The following is a 20,123-nucleotide window of genomic DNA, read 5'->3' on the forward strand; positions in this document are numbered from 1 at the left end:
TACCGCAATCCTTGCTTTATGGTAGTTTTCTGCTCCACCCAGGTAGGTCCTCCCACGTGACTGTGTGTCCATCAAGAATCACCTGTTGCGAACGCTCGACTAATGCTGTAATAAGTGCCCTCAAGTGTGAATTTTTCTCTACCGAGAAACGGAGTCCCAGAGATCGAGTGCCACTTGATTGAATTTCCTGCCGCGTAGAACAACAATCAATTATAGGCTCCCGATAATATAATTGAACGCTGCTCTAGTTTTGTTGCCAGTTGCCTCGAGATCTCCAGACAGACGACATTCAGCAGCGGGGCAGACACGTGTCCTTTTGCGCGCTTTTCGATTAGATTTAATTAGCGGACATGAGGGGGAACACATCAATTCGAGCACACAAACACACACACACCCGTGTTTATTGACATTTTGTGCGCCGTGACGACCGGCGGTTGTCGATTGGAAGTTAATCATCGAAAAGCCGGCCGGAGTGGAACCCTTGATGTGGGACGTCCAAATCGGTGCCATTTGACGATGTAGATTTTTTAACAAAAACTTACGAAAAATGGCTATTTTTTATGTTTTCGAATCGAATTTTCGTTGTATTTTATGATTTTGATGGAACTTTGTCCCTCGATTCCTTAAGTCCAAATTAGCCATTTATTATCATTCGTTTCTCCATACCATTCTCCCTCAATGCTGTCCATGGAAATGTGATTTGAAAATATTCGAAAATCTGTATCTCGAGAAGCGATTTTTTGAACCGTTTCGGTGTCTTGCGAAAAGTTGTTGGTTAAGATTTGGACAAATTAGGACTGTTCAGAAAAAAAGGTCCAAGGAAAAATAAGCCATTTTTTGAAATTAACTTTTTATAACAAAATTTGATTTTGCCAAACTTTACCACTGTGATTTATATAAATTCTTTAAATGTTTAAGTAAACCAATTTTGGCAACTTTGAAGGGTATAGGGCAGGGTAAAACGGACGTTTTTCCAACAAATTATGATTTTTTTTTAAATATTGATTCATGGAAATTATCACAAATTTCAACGAACAACACCAATCGAAATTGTTTTGTCCTGTTAAAATGTGAATTGTCATTTAAAACTGAACATATTTTTTTTAAGTATAATACAATTTCACATAAGTTTTACTTTTTGACATTAAGGGCCCACATCAGCCGGGGAAGTTGTTCTCTTCTTCTTCAAAAAATGTTGCATGCAACATCACGAAGAAATGTCGTGCAACGTTTTGAGGTGGTTGGATTGTTCTGTAGAGTGATTTGAAGATGGTTGATTGAAATACCTTTCAATCATTATTGGTTTAGTACACTTTTTTGTAATAATTCGTGATTTTACAATATTTTTTTGAATATTCGGAAAAAATGCAACACAAGTGCAACAAGCAATTCAGTTGCGCAGCGCAAAAATGGCAACAGCGCACCATTCTTGGCTGCTGCTGCTGCACACGGCCAGCACAAAGCGAAGACAAAGGAACGTTATAGGGTAGACTTCACATTTTAGCTCTCTATTATGAAAATACATTTTAGAAAGTTGATATTTTTCATCAACATTTTTACTAACATATTGAAAATACATGCGCAATAATGTATCGTTTGCTAAAAAAATTTTGAGATGTCTCACAAAGACCAAAGCCCATTATCATCCCTTTTGCTGAGCAATTTTTCCTTCTCAAACTAAAGATAAAAAAATGAATAGAAAAAATGCTAAATATATTTACAATTGTTAGAGCACACTTCAATATAATAAAAATTATATATTCTAGTTTACTATTTTATGTCTGTGATCGATCGAGTACTTGACCCTATTCCAGCAGCAGAGGCTCGCCAGGAGTATTGTTTAGAATTTGATCGATTGTGATTGGCTGAAATTTCAAGCACGTGGTTCTCGTGTGTAAACAAACTTACATACTCTCGCGCATGGATATCTCTATACGCATCCTGTCTTAGTGGTTGAATTGTTTCTAATTTTGTTTCAATGGAATGCATGATTTTTAGGTTTTTCGGCATGCTTCGTGACTGTCCACGTGACTGGTAACGGAGTTGTTTACGTAAGAGTCTTTCATGTGATTACTCACGTGACGACTCAGCCACGTCTCTAGCTACTCACGTGACTGACTTTGGACGTTAGATGAAGTGTCGTGGAAGTTAGTAGATTGCTCTACGAACCATCGAATCATGAAAAATGACGTTTCAGTGATATTTTTAATATTCAGTTCTGCAACCGTAAATAAGACAAATTTTAGTAATTTGAAGCGATACCAAATAAACATACATTATCTACCATACAAAAATACAAAAATACAAAAATACAAAAATACAAAAATACAAAAATACAAAAATACAAAAATACAAAAATACAAAAATACAAAAATACAAAAATACAAAAATACAAAATAAAAATACAAAAATACAAAAATACAAAAATAAAAAAATACAAAATACAAAAATGCAAAAATACAAAAGTGCAAAAATACAAAATACAAAAGTACAAAATACAAAAATACAAAATACAAATACAAAATAAAATGCAAAGTACAAACACAAAATGCAGAAATACAAGTGCAAAATGCAAAGTACAAAGTGCAAAGTACAAAAATACAGATAATACAGATAATACAAGATAATACAGATAAAACAGATAATACACATAGAACAGATAATAAAGATATTAAAAGATAATACAGATAATACAGATAATACAGATAATACAAAATACAAATAATACAAATAATACAAATAATACAAATAATACAAATAATACAAATAATACAAATAATACAAATAATACAAATAGTACAAATAATACTTAAAATACAAATAATACAAATAATACAAATAATACAAATAATACAAATAATACAAATAATACAAATAATACAAATAATACAAATAATACAAATAATACAAATAATACAAATAATACAAATAATACAAATAATACAAATAATACAAATAATATAAATAATACAAATAATACAAATTATACAAATAATACAAGAAATAATGCCCTGATATATAGTGTAAACTAACAGGATATCGTTTCAATAAAATTACAATTACAATACAACTACTATTAATTGTATAAGTTGTATTATTTTTATTATTTGTATTATTTGAATTATTTGTTTTATGTGTATTATTTTTATTATTTGTATTTTTTGTATTATTTGTATTTTTTTGTATTATTTGTATTTTTTTATTATTTTTATTAGTTGTATTATTATTATTATTTGTATTATTTGAATTATTTGTATTATTTGTTTTATTTGTTTTATTTGTATTATTTGTAACATTTGTATGATTTGTATTATTTGTATTATTTGTGTTATTTGTATTATTTTTATTATTTTTAATAATTGTATTATTTGTATTATTTGTATTATTTTATTATTTGTATTTTTTGTATTATTTGTATTATTTTTATTATTTTTAATTATTGTATTATTTGTATAATTTGTATTATTTGAATTATTTGTATTATTTGTATTTTTTGTATTTTTTGTATTTTTTGTATTATATGTATTATTTGTATTATTTGTATTATTTGTATTTTTTTATTATTTGTATTTGTTGTATTATTTTTATTATTTGTATTATTTGAATTATTTGTATTATTTGTTTTATTTGTTTTATTTGTATTATTTGTATTATTTGTATGATTTGTATTATTTGTATTATTTGTATTATTTGTATTATTTGTATTATTTGTATTATTTGTATTATTTGTATTATTTGTATTATTTGTATTATTTGTATTATTTGTATTATTTGTATTATTTGTATTATTTGTATTATTTGTATTATTTGTATTATTTGTATTATTTGTTTTATGTGTATTATTTGAATTATTTGTATTTTTTGTATTCTTTGTATTCTTTGTATTTTTTGTATTATTTGTATTATTTGTATTATTTTTATTATTTGTTTTTTGTGTATTATTTGTTTCATTTGTATTATTTTTTTTATTTGTATTATTTGGATTATTTGTATTATTTGCATTATTTGTATTATTTGTATTATTAGTATTATTTGTATTATTTTTATTGTAATTGTAATTTTATTGAAACAAAAATACAAAAATACAATACAAAAATACAAAAATACAAAAATACAAAAATACAAAAATACAAAAATACAAAAATACAAAAATACAAAAATACAAAAATACAAAAATACAAAAATACAAATAATACAAATAATACAAATAATACAAATAATACAAATAATACAAATAATACAAATAATACAAATAATACAAATAATACAAATAATACAAATAATACAAATAATACAAATAATACAAATAATACAAATAATACAAATAATACAAATAATACAAATAATACAAATAATACAAATAATACAAATAATACAAATAATACAAATAATACAAATAATACAAATAATACAAATAATACAAATAATACAAATAATAAAAATAATACAAATAATACATATTTTATGTGTATTATTTGAATTATTTGTATTATTTGTATTCTTTGTATTCTTTGTATTATTTGTATTATTTGTATTATTTGTATTATTTGTATTATTTGTATTATTTTATTATTATTTTTAATAATTGTATTATTTGTATTATTTGTATTATTTTATTATTTGTATTTTTTGTATTAATTGTATTATTTTTATTATTTTTAATTATTGTATTATTTGTATTATTTGTATAATTTGTATTATTTGAATTATTTGTATTATTTGTATTTTTTGTATTTTTTTGTATTTTTTGTATTATATGTATTATTTGTATTATTTGTATTATTTGTATTTTTTTATTATTTGTTTTTGTTGTATTATTTATATTATTTGTATTATTTGAATTATTTGTATTATTTGTTTTATTTGTATTATTTGTATTATTTGTATGATTTGTATTATTTGTATTATTTGTATTATTTGTATTATTTGTATTATTTGTATTATTTGTATTATTTGTATTATTTGTATTATTTGTATTATTTGTATTATTTGTATTATTTGTATTATTTGTATTATTTGTATTATTTGTACTATTTGTATTATTTGTATTATTTGTATTATTTGTATTATTTGTACTATTTGTATTATTTGTATTATTTGTATTATTTGTTTTATGTGTATTATTTGAATTATTTGTATTATTTGTATTCTTTGTATTCTTTGTATTTTTTGTATTATTTGTATTATTTGTATTATTTGTATTATTTGTATTACTTTTATTATTTGTTTTTTGTGTATTATTTGTTTCATTTGTATTATTTTTTTTATTTGTATTATTTGGATTATTTGTATTATTTGCATTATTTGTATTATTTGTATTATTTGTATTATTTTTATTGTAATTGTAATTTTTTTGAAACTATATCCTGTTAGTTAACACTGTATATCAGGGCATTATTTCTTGTATTATTTGTATTATTTATATTATTTGTATTATTTGTATTATTTGTATTATTTGTATTATTTGTATTATTTGTATTATTTGTATTATTTGTATTATTTGTATTATTTGTATTATTTGTACTATTTGTATTATTTGTATCATTTGTATTTTTTGTATTATTTGTATTATTTGTATTATTTGTATTATTTGTATTATTTGTTTTATGTGTATTATATGAATTATTTGTATTATTTGTAGTATTTGTATTCTTTGTATTCTTTGTATTTTTTGTATTATTTGTATTTTTTGTATTATTTGTATTTTTTTATTATTTTTATTAGTTGTATTATTATTATTTGAATTATTTGTATTATTTGTTTTATTTGTTTTATTTGTATTATTTGTATTATTTGTATTATTTGTATGATTTGTTTATTTGTATTATTTGTATTATTTGTATTATTTGTATTATTTGTATTATTTGTTTTATTTGTATTATTTGTATTATTTGTATTATTTGTATTATTTGTGGGTAATTCTCTGCCAACTCACACAGCAGTTGCCCCGACCCCTCTTCGATTTGCGTGAAACTTTGTCCTAAGGGGTAACTTTTGTCCCTGATCACGAATCCGAGGTCCGTTTTTTGATATCTCGTGACGGAGGGGCGGTACGACCCTTCCATTTTTGCACATGCGAAAAAAGAGGTGTTTTTCAATAATTTGCAGCCTGAAACGGTGATGAGATAGAAATTTGGTGTCAAAGGGACTTTTATGTAAAATTAGACGCCCGATTTGATGGCGTACTCAAATTCCGAAAAAACGTATTTTCATCGAAAAAACACTAAAAAGTTTTAAAAATTCTCCCATTTTCCGTTACTCGACTGTAAAAATTTTGGAACATGTCATTTTATGGGAAATTTAATGTACTTTTCGAATCTACATTGTCCCAGAAGGGTCATTTTTCATTTAGAACAAAATTTTTCATTTTAAAATTTCGTGTTTTTCTAACTTTGCAGGGTTATTTTTAGAGTGTAACAATGTTCTACAAAGTTGTAGAGCAGACAATTACAAAAATTTTGATATACATACATAAGGGGTTTGCTTATAAACATCACAAATTATCACGATTTTAAGAAAAAAAGTTTTAAAAAAGTTGGTCGTCATCGATCATGGCCGTTCATGGTCACCCGCGACAGACACGGACGACGAAACAAAGAGAAACGCTAAAAGTAACTTTTTCAAAACTTTTTTTCGTAAAATCGCGATAACTTGTGATGTTTATAAGCAAACCCCTTATGTCTATATATCAAATTTTTTGTAATTGTCTGCTCTACAACTTTGTAGAACATTGTTACACTCTAAAAAATAACCCTGCAAAGTTAGAAAAACACGAATTTAAAATGAAAATTTTGTTCTAAATGAAAATGACCTTCTGGGACAATGTAGATTCGAAAGTACATTAAATTTCCCATAAAATGACATGTTCAAAATTACAGTCGAGTAACGGAAAATGGGAGAATTTTAAAACTTTAGTGTTTTTCGATGAAAAACGAATTCTGAGTACGCCATCAAATCGGGCGTCTAATACATAAAAATCCCTTTGACACCAAATTTCATCATCGTTTCAGGCTGAAAAACTCTTTTCGCATGTTCAAAATGGAAGATCCGTCACAGATATTCGGATGATCAGGGACAAAATATACCCTTAGGACAAAGTTTCACGCAAATCGAAGAAGATCAGGCAACTTTCCCGATTTCGTGTGAGTTGGTAGAGATTACCCTATATATTTGTATTATTTGTATTATTTGTATTATTTGTATTATTTGTATTATTTGTATTATTTGTATTATTTGTATTATTTGTATTATTTGTATTATTTGTATTATTTGTATTTGTATTATTTGTATTATTTGTATTATTTGTATTATTTGTATTATTTGTATTATTTGTATTATTTGTATTATTTGTATTATTTGTATTATTTGTATTATTTGTTTTATGTGTATTATTTGAATTATTTGTATTATTTGTATTCTTTGTATTCTTTGTATTTTTTGTATTATTTGTATTATTTGTATTATTTGTATTATTTTTATTATTTGTTTTTTGTGTATTATTTGTTTCATTTGTATTATTTTTTTTATTTGTATTATTTGGATTATTTGTATTATTTGCATTATTTGTATTATTTGTATTATTTGTATTGTTTTTATTGTAATTGTAATTTTATTGAAACTATATCCTGTTAGTTAACACTGTATATCAGGGCATTATTTCTTGTATTATTTGTATTATTTGTATTATTTGTATTATTTGTATTATTTGTATTATTTGTATTATTTGTATTATTTGTATTATTTGTACTATTTGTATTATTTGTTTTATTTGTATTTTTTGTATTATTTGTATTATTTGTATTATTTGTATTATTTGTATTATTTGTATTGTTTGTATTATTTGTATTATTTGTATTATTTGTATTATTTGTATTATTTGTATTATTTGTATTATTTGTATTATTAGTATTATTTGTATTATTAGTATTATTTGTATTATTTGTATTATTTGTATGATTTGTATTATTTGTTTCATTTGTATAATTTGTATAATGTAAATTTTGTAATTTTGTAATTTTGTAATTTTCTAATTTTGTAATTTTGTAAGCTTGTAATTTTGTAATTTTGTAATTTTGTAATTTTGTAATTTTGTAATTTTGTAATTTTGTAATTTTGTAATTTTGCAATTTTGTAATTTTGTAATTTTGTAATTTTGTAATTTTGTAATTTTGTAATTTTGTAATTTTGTAATTTTGTAATTTTGTAATTTTGTAATTTTGTAATTTTGTAATTTTGTAATTTTGTAATTTTGTAATTTTGTAATTTTGTAATTTTGTAATTTTGTAATTTTGTAATTTTGTAATTTTGTAATTTTGTAATTTTGTAATTTTGTAATTTTGTAATTTTGTAATTTTGTAATTTTGTAATTTTGTAATTTTGTAATTTTGTAATTTTGTAATTTTGTAATTTTGTATTTTTGTAATTTTGTAATTTTGTAATTTTGTAATTTTGTAATTTTGTAATTTTGTAATTTTGTAATTTTGTAATTTTGTAATTTTGTAATTTTGTAATTTTGTAATTTTGTAATTTTGTAATTTTGTAATTTTGTAATTTTGTAATTTTGTAATTTTGTAATTTTGTAATTTTGTAATTTTGTAATTTTGTAATTTTGTAATTTTGTAATTTTGTAATTTTGTAATTTTGTAATTTTGTAATTTTGTAATTTTGTAATTTTGTAATTTTGTAATTTTGTAATTTTGTAATTTTGTAATTTTGTAATTTTGTAATTTTGTAATTTTGTAATTTTGTAATTTTGTAATTACGTAATTTTGTAATTTTGTAATTTTGTAATTTTGTAATTTTGTAATTTTGTAATTTTGTAATTTTGTAATTTTGTAATTTTGTAATTTTGTAATTTTGTAATTTTGTAATTTTGTAATTTTGTAATTTTGTAATTCTGTAATTTTGTAATTTTGTAATTTTGTAATTTTGTAATTTTGTAATTTTGTAATTTTGTAATTTTGTAATTTTGTAATTTTGTAATTTTGTAATTTTGTAATTTTGTAATTTTGTAATTTTGTAATTTTGTAATTTTGTAATTTTGTAATTTTGTAATTTTGTAATTTTGTAATTTTGTAATTTTGTAATTTTGTAATTTTGTAATTTTGTAATTTTGTAATTTGTAATTTTGTAATTTTGTAATTTTGTAATTTTGTAATTTTGTAATTTTGTAATTTTGTATTTTGTAATTTTGTAATTTTGTAATTTTGTAATTTTGTAATTTTGTAATTTTGTAATTTTGTAATTTTGTAATTTTGTAATTTTGTAATTTTGTAATTTTGTAATTTTGTAATTTTGTAATTTTGTAATTTTGTAATTTTGTAATTTTGTAATTTTGTAATTTTGTAATTTTGTAATTTTGTAATTTTGTAATTTTGTAATTTTGTAATTTTGTAATTTTGTAATTTTGTAATTTTGTAATTTTGTAATTTTGTAATTTTGTAATTTTGTAATTTTGTAATTTTGTAATTTTGTAATTTTGTAATTTTGTAATTTTGTAATTTTGTAATTTTGTAATTTTGTAATTTTGTAATTTTGTAATTTTGTAATTTTGTAATTTTGTAATTTTGTAATTTTGTAATTTTGTAATTTTGTAATTTTGTAATTTTGTAATTTTGTAATTTTGTAATTTTGTAATTTTGTAATTTTGTAATTTTGTAATTTTGTAATTTTGTAATTTTGTAATTTTGTAATTTTGTAATTTTGTAATTTCGTAATTTTGTAATTTTGTAATTTTGTAATTTTGTAATTTTGTAATTTTGTAATTTTGTTATTTTGTAATTTTGTAATTTTGTAATTTTGTAATTTTGTAATTTTGTAATTTTGTAATTTTGTAATTTTGTAATTTTGTAATTTTGTAATTTTGTAATTTTGTAATTTTGTAATTTTGTAATTTTGTAATTTTGTAATTTTGTAATTTTGTAATTTTGTAATTTTGTAATTTTGTAATTTTGTAATTTTGTAATTTTGTAATTTTGTAATTTTGTAATTTTGTAATTTTGTAATTTTGTAATTTTGTAATTTTGTAATTTTGTAATTTTGTAATTTTGTAATTTTGTAATTTTGTAATTTTGTAATTTTGTAATTTTGTAATTTTGTAATTTTGTAATTTTGTAATTTTGTAATTTTGTAATTTTGTAATTTTGTAATTTTGTAATTTTGTAATTTTGTAATTTTGTAATTTTGTAATTTTGTAATTTTGTAATTTTGTAATTTTGTAATTTTGTAATTTTGTAATTTTGTAATTTTGTAATTTTGTAATTTTGTAATTTTGTAATTTTGTAATTTTGTAATTTTGTAATTTTGTTGTGTTGTAGTTTTGTAATTTTGTAAAAGATATCTAATATGATCATTCTCTTTACCAGTCGATAGCGACGTGAATGCCAAAATAAATCCAAAACCATGCCTTTGATTGCAATGATTGCAACAAAACAAAGCCTACACACACGCACACACAATCACACACCGAGGCCAGTCGGGCCGGCAAGTTAGCAGAGAAGAAATAGGGTCAATAGCCCACCAAAATTATCAAAATTTTTAATAGTATAAACACTGTTCATTTTTGAAATCACCAGTGTTATTTGAAGTTTCAAATTACATTATTATTACATAAAATTTCATTCACTTTTTATCTTCAGGTTGCATAATGAAAATGCTTAGCCAAGTACGAATTGTACGCTCCCATCTCGCTGTGGAACATCAATAAATTTTATTAGAGTGTAAAATATTATTACATAATTTACTGTTGGCATTATTTCAGTGAAAAATATGTTGAATATATTTGTCGTCAATATTTATTTTCCTAAAAGCGTACAAAAATATGAAGTCGGCCCTATTTGGCTCCTTTGTTCTCGCTGTGTGCCGCGTGCTGGCCGAGTGCTGAGCAGCAGGCTAGCATGGCGCGCTGTTGCCACTTCTGTTGTATGCAACAAAATTGCCTGTCGCGTGCCTGTTGCATGATTTGGGCTGGATAAAAATATTTTTTTGTAGAATATTTACTATAAAATAACGAAAACGTATATCAAAACAAATTTATATTCAATGAATAGATAATTGTCTTGAGAAGCGCGTACCAACTTCCTTTTTTGGACTGACAATGTGGTTTTTGCCCTGTTGGGGTTACACGATCAAAAAACAATATGTAGAGTGCAAAAACAGCATGCAACATTGAACTCTCGGACCCAACATTGAAACAATGGTATTGTAAAAATAGTTTTGCTTAGTTGCAAATTGTTCAGAAATTAAAACTCTAGGGGCTAAATCAAAAATCATATCGATATGTTTTATAGTTTTCGAGATATACCAGTTTTAGAAAAAAAAAATTTCGAGGACGGGTTTCCGGCTGATGTGCCTCGTTAAAAATTGGATTAATAGTTTTCAAAATATCGACGATTTAAATTTGAGGGCCAAATTATTCGTAGCTATAATGCCCAATGTTCACATAAATGTCCCATATGCAAAAACAACAAGCTGAGAAAAACGCAAGTAAAGTTTTTTGAACCAAACTGCAAACTGCACCAAACTAACTCAAAAGTGATGAAATTGCATATGGGACATTTTTGCGAACAAGGGCAGCATACCCAGCTACCAAAGGTTGAATCCAACTTGTCAAAAAAGACACAAAAACGGGGCATTTCAAAAGATCAAAAAAGTCCTTTTTGATTCCAAATCAACTAAAAAAATATTTTCATTAATATTTCCAAAAAAATTACACAATTTGAATAAAACATTGCCGTTAAAGATTGCCAATAAATTTCGAAAAAATTATTGTTGTCATTAAAACAATTTGATTTTTTCCGATAATTTCTTAAATTTATTGCTATAAAATATAAATCACCTTCACTCGGTAGCGAAAATAAACCTAGTATGTAAAAGAGCAACTCTCTACGAAATCGGCCGATTTCGACCATTTTTATTTTTTGAATTTTTTGATTTGACTCAAACTTTGTGGGGGCCTTCCCTATGACCAAATATGCTATTTTGTGTCATTGGTTCACCCATACAAGTCTCCATACAATTTTGGCAGCTGTCCATACAAAAATGGTATGTAAATATTCAAACAGCTGTAACTTTTGAGTGAATTTTCTGATCAATTTGGTGTCTTGGGCAAAGTTGTAGGTATTGTTGAGGACTATTGAGAAAAAAATAGGTACACGGAAAAAAAATTGAGGATTTTTTTATCAACTTTTTTTTCACTAAAACTCAATTTCCCAAAATACGTATTTTTTGATTTTCGAGATTTTTTGATATGTTTTAGGGGACAAAAATCCGCAACTTTTGAGCCATAGAGAAACATGGTCAAAAAATCTGCCACCGAGTTATGAATTTTTGAAAAAATATTTTGGAAAAATGTTTCATTTTGACATTTTTTTAATGCAAAATTGAATTTACAATCGAAAAGTACTTTACATATTTTTTGATAAAGGGCTCCGTTTTCTAAATAGCCACCAAGTTTTATTTTTGAAATATTTGCATTTTTTTAAAAATAGTGACCAGTGACCATTTCTAAAAATATATTTTTGAAAAGTTCAGAAAATTTTCTTGAATTGTCTAAGAGAAAAGATTGACTGAGATACAGCGGCTTACGAATTTTGAATTGAAGTTTTCTAATTTTTTTGATAAATGGTCCGATTTTCAATGTTGATAAATGAAACATTCGTGAAATTTTCTGATCTTTTCGAAAAAATATTATGAAAATTTTTATCAAGACTAGCATTTTAAATGGGCGTAATATTCAATGTTTGGCCCTTTTAAAATGGATTTTAAAATTTTCAAAATATTTTTCGGTCGATTCTTCTTTTGCTTTTTAAAGATCAAAAATTGGTTGAAAAATGGATTTTGTCGATTTTTTAGATCGAAGCCCGTCTGAAGGCGGGGTTGGGTTGTAGAGGGTTAAACAGGTTCCTAATAAATAATAAATATTGTTGACATAAAATATTTCTTAAAAGCTAAAATTTATTAAAAAAAACTAAACTTTAATAAAATAAATGTTTTTCTAGAAAAATATAGAAAGTTTTGAGAGGGTAATTTTTTGTGAAAATAAGAAGTTTAGGAAAATTTTGCTTTCACTTATAATTAAAAAAAATGCAAATTAAAGAAAGCCTTTGACTTCGAATTTCAATTGGATATTGAAGATTACGAAGGACAAAAACTAAAAAAAGGTAACTGGAACTAAAACGAAATGATCGGTTTTTTTTAAATAAATTTCGAATGTAATAACAAGATGTTTTGAAAATACTAAAAAAATTCAAAAAACTACGTTTTTTGAACAAAAAAAAAATACTCAAAGTTTTATATTTTTTAACATGGGTATCAAATGATTGGGATTTTTTCATACATTTCGATATGGTATAATTTTTTGAAATTGTAAAAATTTTCACAAAACTACATAATTTCGAAAAAATCAGCGAGTATTTTTTTTTTGATTTTGCGTATTTTCAAAAAAAAAGTTATTATAACATTCGAAATGTCGGAAAAAATACCGATCTTTTAATACTCATATTATAAAATAATTTAAGTATTTTTTTGAAAAAACGTAGTTCGAAAAAACGTAGTTTTGTGAAAATGTTGAGTATTTGAAAAAAAATGTTATAACATTTCAAATGTTTAAAAAAATCCAGATAATTTGATACCCATCCCAAGTAGCACTCATAACTTGTCGACTGTTGAATAATAGTTAGACAATTGTTTTTGATAAACATACGAGAAAAAATCTGAACATAACTTAAATAACAGTTTGTTTCACTGCTTGTATAACTGACTTGTGTAACTATCGTGTTTTGTGCCACAAAAGTGTTAAAACACAGTCAACTTCACTCTTTTCCAACAAAACACAACATAGGAAAAATTCTCACCTATTTGGGGGGTTCCATCCAATTTGCAGATTTACACTGTTTAAACAATTTATTTTGGAACACCTTCGATAGAAACTTGCTTGCTCACTTCCGTTTGAGGTATTTATCACTTGATTTCAGTCGAAAACGCTTTTTATGAGCTGTAATTAAACGTCAAAATCCTGATATGCCATGATGCTGTTCCCTCATCTGCATTGTTTTCCTCGAAAACAGTTTGTTGAATAAGAATAATATTGCACTGTTTGTTTCACTGCTTATCTAACATAGTCATGTGACGGCATCTTCTGAAAAATGGGCGTGGCCAACCATTCTATAAATAACCTTAGGTTTTCTCGCTTTGTTACACAAATGTTATCGGAGAACAGGTTATATAACTGATATTCAACAAACATATTCAACCTGACATTGCGTGTTGTTAGGTGGTGTAAATTTGTACGTGAGGTATTTAGAGTTTCAATAATGTTTATTTATCGAAGATTGCAATAATTTTGATTGTTGACGGATTATTTATAAAAATATCGCCGGTAAAAACTACAAAAATATCAGCTTACGGAATTCATGATAGAAAACAACAAATTAAAATCACACCAATTTTCAATGTTACTCCGTGGTACGGTAATCGAAATGACAGTTGAAACGGTTTGTTATAACAAAGTTACATAATGGAGTTATAAAAACTGACTTGAAACAAACTTATATAACTTTATTTCCAATGACAGCCTTTTATGGAGTTGAGTTGTATAGCTCACTGCAGTATAACAAAGCTGACAGCAGCCTTCTTATTCACGTTTAGGCCAGCTTGTTTACTATGAAGCCTCGTGGAGAGATGTGGAAGCGCGCCTGGACCTGCCTGGAGATAACAACAAGTCGTGGAAGTCATCGGATCGAATCTTGGGAAAGGCGAAGTTCATAAAAAAATGAAAATCTAAAAGTTCGCCATGAAGAGGGTTTCACATGAATCACAGTTAGAGAGCACGAAAACATTATTTTATTTTTTTTCATGCAATTTCATTTTTTTTTCTAAATAAATTGGCCAGAAACAAGCGCACCAAAATAGTCAGAGATACTATTCATATTGGCTTCGTCGTTGATTGAAATTCTAATAAGAACTGTTTGTTTACATGTATGTTGGGTAACGGTTAGACAACTGTTTTCAATCTATCTTTCCTTTTCAGTGTGCGCTTTGATTTGACAGCACAGCCGTTAACCACGCCCCCTTTTTTTCGTTGAATCTCTTGTTAGCTAGCACAGTGTTGTCAGATACATTTGTACAACTTACTCTGATAACTTGCATCTTATTCTGGCATGTTATACAACAGAAAAAAGTGCGCTTTTTCCAATGCACAGGAGTTGTAGAACAAGTTGTGGTAACGAGGCCGTTCGGTTATACAACCAGTTAGGAAATACGTTTATCTGACAAAGTGTGTTGCTTGGGATATTGCAAAAAACTGAAATTTCGAGGTATTTTTTTTTCGAAAATACGTGGTTCTGTGAAAATTTTTGAGTATTTTAAAAAATAAAATATTTTTACATTTGAAATGTTTGAAAAAACCACAATCATGTTTGTATGGTAATTGTATGCTTTTCAAAATTAAGAAACAGCAATTTAAAAAAATACACTCTTTATAATTGGAATGAATTACTCTATAAATGAGAGGAAGGCACCAGCCACCTAAAAAGCAACGTTTTTATCAAAAAGTTTCACTAACACAAACGAACCCAATTGACCAAGGGTCTTTTCTCCCCCTCTTCCTCCTGATCCAGTTAAGCCCAAAACGGGTGTTTGATTACCCTCATAAGTTTGTTGTTGTCATTATTGGGATTCCCCTCGTGTCTTTTCCCTCTTCTACTTAATCCACTCTCAGCCGACAATATTTTTGTCACGCGGCAGCGCCCTTTCCTCACTTTGGGGACCCCAACTTTCGACATGGTGTGACACGGGTGGCCAACAAAACGTCAACAAGCCAATTCTGGGGAAGCTTCTTCTTCTTCCTCCTCTTTTCGCTTCTTGGGTGTTCGATCGAATCGTGTTATCAACCATTCGATGAGGAGGGCGTTTCTGTTTGTGTGTGATTGTGTCACATGTTATTGATAGTGTGCGAGAGTGTAACGATATGTAAACATCACTTCTTCGTTGGGAAGATTCCCAAGAGGAGCAAGAAGCGTTGGAAGTAGGTGTAAACAGTAGCGCGAAACAGCGCTCTTGAAGAAATGTTTATCAGTTCAGCAGTTTCTTGAAAACAGATACTTCCAATCGTTGAGGCCAATCGATGTTTGCACCGTTGTAATTGATGGCGCTGCACAAATCGGGTGTGCGATAAGTGTGCAATGTGCACCGCAAAACAACGTGATTGACGTTTGAGGTGAGCCGATGTGAGGGAGCGTTCGTTGATAGCGTAACTTTGACTTTTTAACCTTCGAAGAAGTTTAATCAAATGCATTGAGGTTATGTTTTGACTGTTCTTCAGCACTGAACACTTCTCAACGTTTTTTTTTTTCGCAAATAAAGCAGTCACACCCCATTGAGCAAGTTCTAAAGTTAGCCCCACCTCTAGTGACCCCCCGAACCCTGCTGAACGAGACACAAAACGGTTCTGCTCCACCGACTTGATCTAGGTCAGTGACGCTGCGCCACGTCAATCACCTGCTCGCCGTCTGCGGGTTCTTCTCCGACGCCGTTGAGTCCGCTGCTGCGTCTGCAGCAGACGACTCGGTGACGTTGAGAGCGATCGCAAGATCGGTGATTTGTCGCGGTACGCGGAAGATCGCTCCTCATCATCGTCGTCTTCGTCACCGGCATCCAGATAGAGGATGCCCTCGTCTACCGAGCAGCTGCTGCTCCACGAGCTCTTCTGCAGGGTGTTGGACGTGCTACGATCGCTGTCGATCGCGCGAAGATCTTCCCGGGAAGCCGCGGCAGGTTCATCGTCAAAGTCCTCCATACGCGAGTAGAGAAACTCTGTCGACGCGGTTTTGGGATCTTCTTGTTCATGCTGGGAGGTCCCACGGTTCCGGGGAGGTACCGGAGGCAGCGGTAGATCGCGAAAATCTGAGTCATCACTGCTGCTGCGACTGCTGCGTTCCCGGATCGTGCTGAGCCGGGTAAAGTCACCTCGAGGTAACACTCGATGCGGAACCTCGTCGGCCTCCATCGCTAAACTATTCCCCAAAATCCCAAGTGAAATTTTTCCTCTTTTCCCAAGCACACAATTCGACACAACCGCACAACACAAATCCGCACGTCACGAACTTTATTTATACTTCGTGATCTGGCCGTTTGCTCTTTCGCCAAAGTCGCGTCGGGACCAGCAGAACCCAGATAAGCTACATGAATTCCTCCACGACGAAAACTATCTCCCGAAGCCCGAACTTTAACCGCGTCCGTTCCACAAAAACGTTTTCTCCGCAAACAATCGCACGAAATGCCAGACTTTTCCGACAAAAGATGAAAGCGCGCTGGTGCGATATAAATATTCTTTCGCCAATTGCGCGTCCGCCGTAACTCGCGCGCGCACACCCGACGACTCAACTCTGGGCACAACGACTCACGCGGGGTGGCCCCGTCAGACGACGACGGCGGCGTCGCGACGCCGCCCAAAGCAACTATACAAGTGTGTTGGACAACTTGTCACAGTTGGAAAAACAAGAAATTTGCAAGCGATTTAGAGAAAATTGCGTTCAACTTGAATGCAATTACGAGTGAACTTCTAACAATCTAGTCGGCGTAGGTTCAAATCCCACCAAAATGACACTTTTTTGGAGTATTTTTCAACCGTGTCACGATCCTCTCACTGTGCTGTGACGAGACAACTTGACAGGCGTTCGCTCTCTCGCTCTCACTCGCGGAGCTGTTGTGTGAGCTGACTTGATGGGTTTGCTCACGCTCGCGATTTGTGTTTGTGCTGTTCGCGAACTGATCGAGTGCTGAACACGTATCGCACGTCACGGGTCAAGCCCCGGCAGGGGTTCGCAAGATTAAGGATGGATTTTTAAGGAAAACCAAAAAAGTCGATTGATTTTTTTTAAGTCTTGGGAATTTTCATGATTATAGGACCTTTTCAAATACAACTTAACAAATGTGAATTTGTATAAGATATCTTTGTCAAAAATTTTATTCAAAATTCGACACTAACTCTTAAAACAAAGGTACAAAGGCTTTCTTGAGACATAGAGCTACAGTACAGACCCGTCCAGTCTAGATTATCCCAAGGTTTCTTAGGAACATCGGATAGTCGAATTGCGGACTATTTTTTTTCATGCATTAAATTCAAGTTCTGCGACCACTTTTTCATTACCGCCATCTTGGATTACAATTTTCAACTTTTGGTGTGAATTTTGAGCTCAACGACCCAAAACAAGACATCGATTAAAAAATTTCATGATTCGATTATAGAAAGTTTTCCAAGGACTTCTAGTCTGAACTGTACTTTAAACTTGAGCATCAATTTGCATGAGAAAAAAATGCATTTTTACTCTGTTGTTCAATGGATCGTATGAATCAAGAATAAAATAAGTTTTGTGGTTTAATCATCGCAACCAAATGTATGATTACTTCAGAATGCATCAAATACAATTGTGTTTTTTGTGGTCGACCATAAATTAATTGTGGTTTGTTCTATAATATAAATATTACATAATCAAGAGGCAATCATTGCAGACCACATTGTTATCCGAGCATTCGTTGGTGAAGGTTGTCTGAATCAACATGACTCGTCGCGTCCCGGCGCAAAACGCCGGCAATATTGCCCTACCTGCGGCTCAAGCAGGCAAAAAAGTGGGAATTTCCAAAAGGAAGGTTGAGGCCTCAACTGATGGCCAAAAACCGGGGATTTCCAAAAGGAAGGTGCTTTTGGAAGTGACATCGAACAGCAAAAAGACGAAAAAGAGCGACGGTACTGTACCGATGGATGAGGAGGAGGAGAACTCTTCGTCGCACGAGGAGCAGCTATTGAAGAACAACAAGTTTGCTGGACTGCCTGACGAGGACCAGGTAGCGGAAGCAAAGGAGAATGAAGTGAAACAGCGAAAGGAGAAACTGCCTCCTTTTTATGTGCGGCAATCAGCAGCAACGATCGACTTTCGAGCGGGGCTGGTTGAACTCATCAAGTCTGGGAAAGTCCTAGGCAACATTCGTCTGTGTCAGGACGGATTTAAGGTGCTGGTGCAATCCAGGCAGCACTATCAACTGGTCAAGGATTACTTGACCGAAAACGAGGCGGAGTACTTTACCCATGATGTCGTCATGGATAAGCCGTACAAAATCGTCGTCAGAGGTCTGTACGACATGCCAGTGGAGGAATTAGCTGCCGAGCTAAAAGTTTTGAAACTGGATGTGTTGGCCGTGCACAAAATGAGCCGACGCAACAAAGACATCAAGTACCGTGACCAGCTCTACCTGCTGCATTTGGCTAAGGGATCGACGACGCTTCCTGAGCTGAAGGCAATTCGAGCGGTTTTCAACATTATCGTGTCGTGGGAGCGATACCGACCAGTGCATCGTGACGTCACACAATGCTTCAACTGCCTGGGTTTCGGGCACGGAGGTAAGAACTGCCACCTGAAGCGTCGTTGCGCCAAATGTGGTACCGATGCGCACATCACATCCCAGTGCATCCAAGATTCGCTGGTGAAGTGCCTCAACTGCAACGGTGAGCACTCGTCAACCGACCGAAAGTGCCCCAAGAGAGCTGAGTTCGTGAAAATTCGGCAGCAAGCATCGACGAAGAATCAGCCTCAGCGTCGTAGAACTCCTCCAGCCCTGGTGGAGCAAAATTTTCCACCTCTTCAACCGCGACGCCAGGTCCCGAACTTGGCACCGTTGCCGTTGGATCCCAGGAAGAGAGCTGAGATGAATCATCCACGGCCGGGTTCCAGCCAGGAGCCGAGACCGCCACCACCGGGCTTCAGCCAGGAGCCAAGACCAACCCAAGAACCAGCAGTTGAGGAAAATGGTAATGATCTTTACACCTCAACCGAACTCCTCAATATTTTCAAACAGATGTCCGCTGCACTGCGTGGATGCAAAACCAAGACCCAGCAGATTGAAGTGCTGACCTCGTTCGTCATCCAGTATGGATCGTAGGTCCCTCAAGCTGCTGAATTGGAACGCTTGCTCCATTAGGAGGAAGAATTTAGAGCTGGTGGATTTTCTTCGCGAGAAGGAGATCGACGTAGCTGCCATCACGGAAACTCATCTGAAGCCCGGTGAAAAAGTTTATCTGCAAAACTACAAGATCGCGACGCAGCTCGACAGGACCACCTCTGGAGGAG

At 29.9% G+C, this 20,123-nt stretch overlaps 1 protein-coding gene across 6 annotated transcripts in view; it reads right to left on the reverse strand.

The window, feature by feature from the left end:
* Nucleotides 1-20,123, reverse strand: part of LOC6045578 (liprin-beta-1) — a 95,546-nt gene that overhangs the window by 37,978 nt on the left and 37,445 nt on the right. Inside the window, exon 1 of one of the 6 annotated variants that reach the window (XM_038256506.1) lies at nt 16,498-17,396. The exons of the other annotated variants lie outside the window; for them this stretch is intronic. Within the exon in view, the coding sequence (XP_038112434.1) occupies nt 16,498-17,005 (508 nt within the window). The 5' untranslated portion in view covers nt 17,006-17,396. Of the gene's footprint in view, nt 1-16,497; nt 17,397-20,123 lie in introns of those variants that run through there. 6 annotated transcript variants of the gene reach the window in all.

The sequence above is a fragment of the Culex quinquefasciatus genome, chromosome 2 (assembly GCF_015732765.1).
Source record: "Culex quinquefasciatus strain JHB chromosome 2, VPISU_Cqui_1.0_pri_paternal, whole genome shotgun sequence".
Taxonomy (NCBI): Eukaryota; Metazoa; Arthropoda; class Insecta; order Diptera; family Culicidae; genus Culex; species Culex quinquefasciatus.